Here is a 4718-nt window from a genome sequence, read left to right as displayed (position 1 = left end):
CACTTTGGGGGAAAAAAAAAGGTGAAGGAAAATAGGGACCCACTGGTCAATGGGGGAACATCAAGGTAGAGAGCACAGAAGCAAACTGGGCTCACATGTGTCTGGGAGCAGAGGGGATGCACTCAAGGTTGCCAGGGAAGCTGGGCGATGTCAAGGTGGGATTGTTCTCCAACAGGGTGGAAAGATCATGATGATGGGGAGGTTTCTGATGACTGGGAAAAATCCGATGTCACACCCACCTTCAAGCAAGGCAGGAATCAGGTGCCAGGCTAACCCAGGCACGTGTACCAATCAGTACCTTGTTGACATGGGGCTGGTCCCCTTCATTGGCCCTCCACTGTGGTTTCCCATGCTGTCTCCTCTCTGAGTGACCTGGATCCCTCCAGTTCCCTGCCTTTGGCACTTCTGAACCACCTAGCATAATCTTGGTGTGCTCCTACAGTCCTCTTCAAACACCCCCAAACAAGCTTTATAAATTTCCACAAACCTCGTTCAATATCCCACAAGGAGTTTGCTCTTTACAGGAGACCGAGGATCATTTTATCCCTTTGTGACAAGGTTATAGACTCTCTCTTGAGCCTCTCCTAGGTTAAACCAGGGGAGGATCCTTCAGTGCCCATCTGCCAGTGACCCAAGAGCTCTGGTCTCTGTTAGCTGCTGCTTGAGATTCTGGATTCACTATTGAGGGGGTTCTCAACATGCTGCAGAATGGGACTTTCAGGAGCATGCTGAAATCCAGCCAAGGCAGGGGCAGAGTCCTGCACATCGGGGTGGAGTAAACCCAAAAGCCCCATGCAAAAAGCCAGAGGGGCCAAGTGGTCAGAGAACAGCTTTGCAGAAGAGGCCATGGGGCTCTTGGTGAGGAAGCTGAAGAGGAGTCGGCTGTGTGCCCTGGTGGCAAAGGCTCCCATCTCAAAGGGGACCGAAGGAGTCAAGATCTGTGGGAATACAGCCCCCAAGCCCACTCCTCTCCCTGGGCTCTGGAGGAAGGCTGAGTAAACGCTTTCCGGTAGAGAAATATGGCTGAGAAGGAAAGCCTGATCCTCCAAGGGTGAAGGAGCTAGGATGGGGGCTGTCCCTGTTTCCCTACCAGAAGGTGAAGAGAAAGGAACAAAGCTCCAGCTGGAGCCAGAGGAACACAGCTGTAGCAGGCAAAGATGTGCCCCGACACTTGTCTGTGGAAGATACTCAGATGTCATCCCAAATTTCTTCTTCTACTTTCTTAGTAAAGGAGTACTTTGTCATTTCAATGGTTCACGTTGATAAGATCACCAACGCGTTTATTATGAAGGGAAAAGCCAACCCGCTACATTTTTCACAGTCTCTCCTATACAAGAATCTTTCTTTCTGAGAGCTCTCCTCTCATCCCCATACCAGTTTGAAGCAGGCTCAGAGGCACACACTTCTGGAGATGCACTCAGGCTGCAGCGCTTGCCCTTGTGAAAGACCTGCAAGTGGTTTGTCCCTACTGTCTCTCTCCTACCAGGAGCAGGCCTTGGCTTTCCTGAGCACCTTCCAGAGGGCCTCCCTAACCTCCCTGTTCCTCAAGCTGTAGATGAGGGGGTTGACCAGGGGCGTGAGGATGGTGTAGAAAAAGGAGAAGGCTTTGTTGAGCTGCCTCAGGGGGGCTGTTCTGGGCAGCATGTAGACAGTGATGAGAGTGCCATAGAAGACAGTGACGACAGTAAGGTGAGAGAAGCAAGTGGAGAACGCTTTTTGCCTGCCTGTGAGGGACGGGATTCTCAGGATGGCAGCTGTGATGCACACGTAGGAGGCCAGCGTGAACAGAAAAGGGAATACCACATGCGAGAAGCCAAAGGTTAAAGCGACCTGTGTAAGCACCCTGGTGTCACTGCAGGAGAGCTCCAGCAATGGACTAAAATCACAGAAGAAGTGGTCAATTGCCTTGGGGCCACAGAACTGCAACTGAGATAAGAGGAAGGTGAGTGCTGCAAATAGCAGCAGTCCCCCCAGCCACGACCCAGCTGCCAACTGGAGACTCACCCTCCAGGTCATGAGGCTTGCGTAGAGCAGAGGCTGGCCTATGGCCAAGTACCGATCATAGGACATGGCCGCCAGCAGGTAACACTCAGTACCAGCAAAACTAGAAAAGAAGTGGAACTGAGCCATGCAGCCGGGAGCAGAGATGGTCTTGTCCCCAGTCAGGAAGCTGGCCAGCAGCCAGGGCAGGATGGTGGAGCTGTAGCAGCTCTCCAAGCAGGAGAGATTGCCCAGGAAGAAGTACATGGGGGTGTACAGGTGCTGATCTGCCATCACCAGCACAACGATGAGGATGTTCCCAAAGACAGTCGCAGTGTAGATGATGAGCAAGAGGACGAAGAGCAGTGTCTGGAGGGAGGGGTGTGCTGGTTTTGGCTGGGATAGAGTTAACTTTCTTCATAGCAGCTAGTATGGGGCTGTGTTTTCGATTTGGGCTGGAAACAGTGTTGATAAAGCAGGGATGTTTTATTTACTGCTGAGCAGGGCTTACACAGAGTCAAGGCCTTTTCTGCTCCTCACACCACCCCACCAGCGAGTAGGCTGGGGGTGCACCTGAACTGGTAGCTGAACACCTGCCTGCCGACGGGAAGTGTTGAATAAATTCCTTGTTTTGCTTTGCTTCTTTGTGCGGCTTTTGCTCTACCTATTAAACTGCCTTTATCTCAACCCACGAGTTTTCTTACTTCTACTCTTCCAAATCTCTCCCCCATCCCACCTGGGGGGAGTGAGCGAGCGGCTGTGTGGTGCTTAGTTGCTGGCTGGGACTAAACCATGACAGTCCTTTTTGGCGCCCCACGTGGGGCACAAAGGGTTTGAGATAATAACAGATTCAACAGAACTTCTATCTGTTAAAAGTTACAGGTCAACATTAGTTTATTTGATCTGCACCATGATCTTTTCTTTGCTGTACTTGTTAAAGATTGCTGTGCGCTTTTTCAGTTTGCTGTGCTCTGCAGTAATTAGTGATGTTTTGCCTGGGAGATTTGTTTTTAAAACACTGACCTTGAGCTGGGTAATCTGGTGTTTGGTCTCTGCGCTGAATCTGTTACTGTACTTTGGGTACCATCTCATGGATGTATTTAACAATTGTGCTCCTTCCTCTGAGAGTTATTTTGTGGAAGAAATACAGAACGGCACCCTTGCTTCCTCCTTCTGTGGTGTTGTCTCCCTCGTTACAATGGCTTCTCAGTACCTTGAACATCCGTGGGTAGTTAAAATACTTCTATTGGTATTCCTTAGACATATTGCTTCAGTTTTGTCTAAGGCCAACAAGCAATTTAGGAATATGAGCCAGGCTCCATGAGAGTATGGTCATGGGTGGCACGACATGTGGGAGAATATGGGCAGGTATCTAGAGAACTTCTCACCTCCAGTGGTCTGGAACTTCACTCCCAAACAACTACAGGATCCTGATGAAGTAGTAGAATGATTGAGAAAAAATGCTGTGGCTACTCCAGAGAGGCACAACTTACCACGCTGTGCTGGGCCCTGGCCAGTATCTACCAAACACTGCTCGATACTATGCAGCACCCCCAGGAAGAAGAGAGGGGAAATAAACCAGGCACTGTATCAGTCGCCCCTATAACTAAAAAGAAACAGTGGAAGCGGAAGTCAGCTCATTTAGTAAGGGATGAAGAAGCTTCTCCTAAGAGGGAGCAGGAGAAAGAATCAGAAGAGGCATCCTGTTCTGCAGCAGAGCAGCCACAAGAACAGGGGGAGGAAGAGACTGAGATAATCAATGAGACAGAAACCACCCACTCCCTATCCTTAAGTGATCTGTGAGATATGCGAAAAGATATTAGCCATCAACCAGGTGAGTTAATTCTCAGCTGGTTGCTTCAATGCTGGGATATTGGGGCCAGGAGTCAGGAATTAGAGGGTAAGGAAGCCCAGCAGCTGGGATCCCTTGCTAAGGATAAGGCCATTGACAAAGGGATTGGAAAAAAGGCAGGAGTCCTCAGTCTTTGGCGGCGACTCCTGTCAAGTGTGAAGGAGAGGTATCCCTTCAAGGAAGAACTTGCAAATTCTCGAAGGAAATGGACCAACATTGAGGGGGGCATCCAGTATCTGAGGGAATTAGCTGTGTTGGAGGTGATCTATAATGACCAGGCATCCAAAGACCCGGATGAAATCCAGTGCACACGGTCCATGTGGAGAAAGTTTGTACGAAATGCAGTGACGTCATACACCCACACCCTGGCGACAATGAACTGGACAGACACTGAGGCACCAACTAGAGATGAATTGGCAAGACAGCTCTGAGAATATGAAGATAGTCTTGCTCCCTCCATATGTGCTTGTGTCTCAGCTGTGGACAGACACAGACTGACCCAAAACCTGTTTGAGCAAGCTGAGAAGGGTAGGTTTTCCTCATGCACTCCAACCAAAGCCTCAGCTATTAAGAGTCAGCTTTTCCCTGTTCAAGCGAAAGGGTACTGGTGGCGCACACCACTGCGTGAGCAGGGGGAGGACATGAGGAAGTGGGATGGTCAACCTCCCTGGAGACTAGAAGCTCGGGTGCAGGAACTGCAAGGGAAAACAACAGCCAAAAAGCATCCACCCAGGAAAATTACTGCTCCAGTGTCTGTTAGGCAGAGTAGAAGGGCTGACTGTACCTTTGATTCTGAGGAAGGAACTTCTGTTTTGCACTTACAAAAACCAAGTAATGAAGACTCCAACCAGGAGCAGAGGGGCCCTGCCTTTGGTCAGGCGGAGGA

The 4718-nt window shown here is 50.0% G+C and overlaps 1 protein-coding gene across 1 annotated transcript; it reads right to left on the bottom strand.

Annotated features, from left to right (window-relative positions):
- Positions 1-1479: 1479 nt before the first annotated feature.
- Positions 1480-3202, bottom strand: LOC132320269 (olfactory receptor 5AP2-like). Its single transcript, XM_059832543.1, has 2 exons — positions 3194-3202; positions 1480-2349 (listed from the first exon to the last, which is right to left on the bottom strand). The coding sequence occupies exons 1-2, from the start codon at positions 3200-3202 to the stop codon at positions 1480-1482; spliced, it is 879 nt and encodes a 292-aa protein (XP_059688526.1).
- Positions 3203-4718: the final 1516 nt, after the last annotated feature.

This window comes from Gavia stellata, chromosome 34, assembly GCF_030936135.1.
Source record: "Gavia stellata isolate bGavSte3 chromosome 34, bGavSte3.hap2, whole genome shotgun sequence".
NCBI classification, from domain to species: Eukaryota; Metazoa; Chordata; class Aves; order Gaviiformes; family Gaviidae; genus Gavia; species Gavia stellata.
Note: the sequence above shows the minus strand (reverse complement) of the source record. Positions and strands in the feature narration are given on the sequence as shown.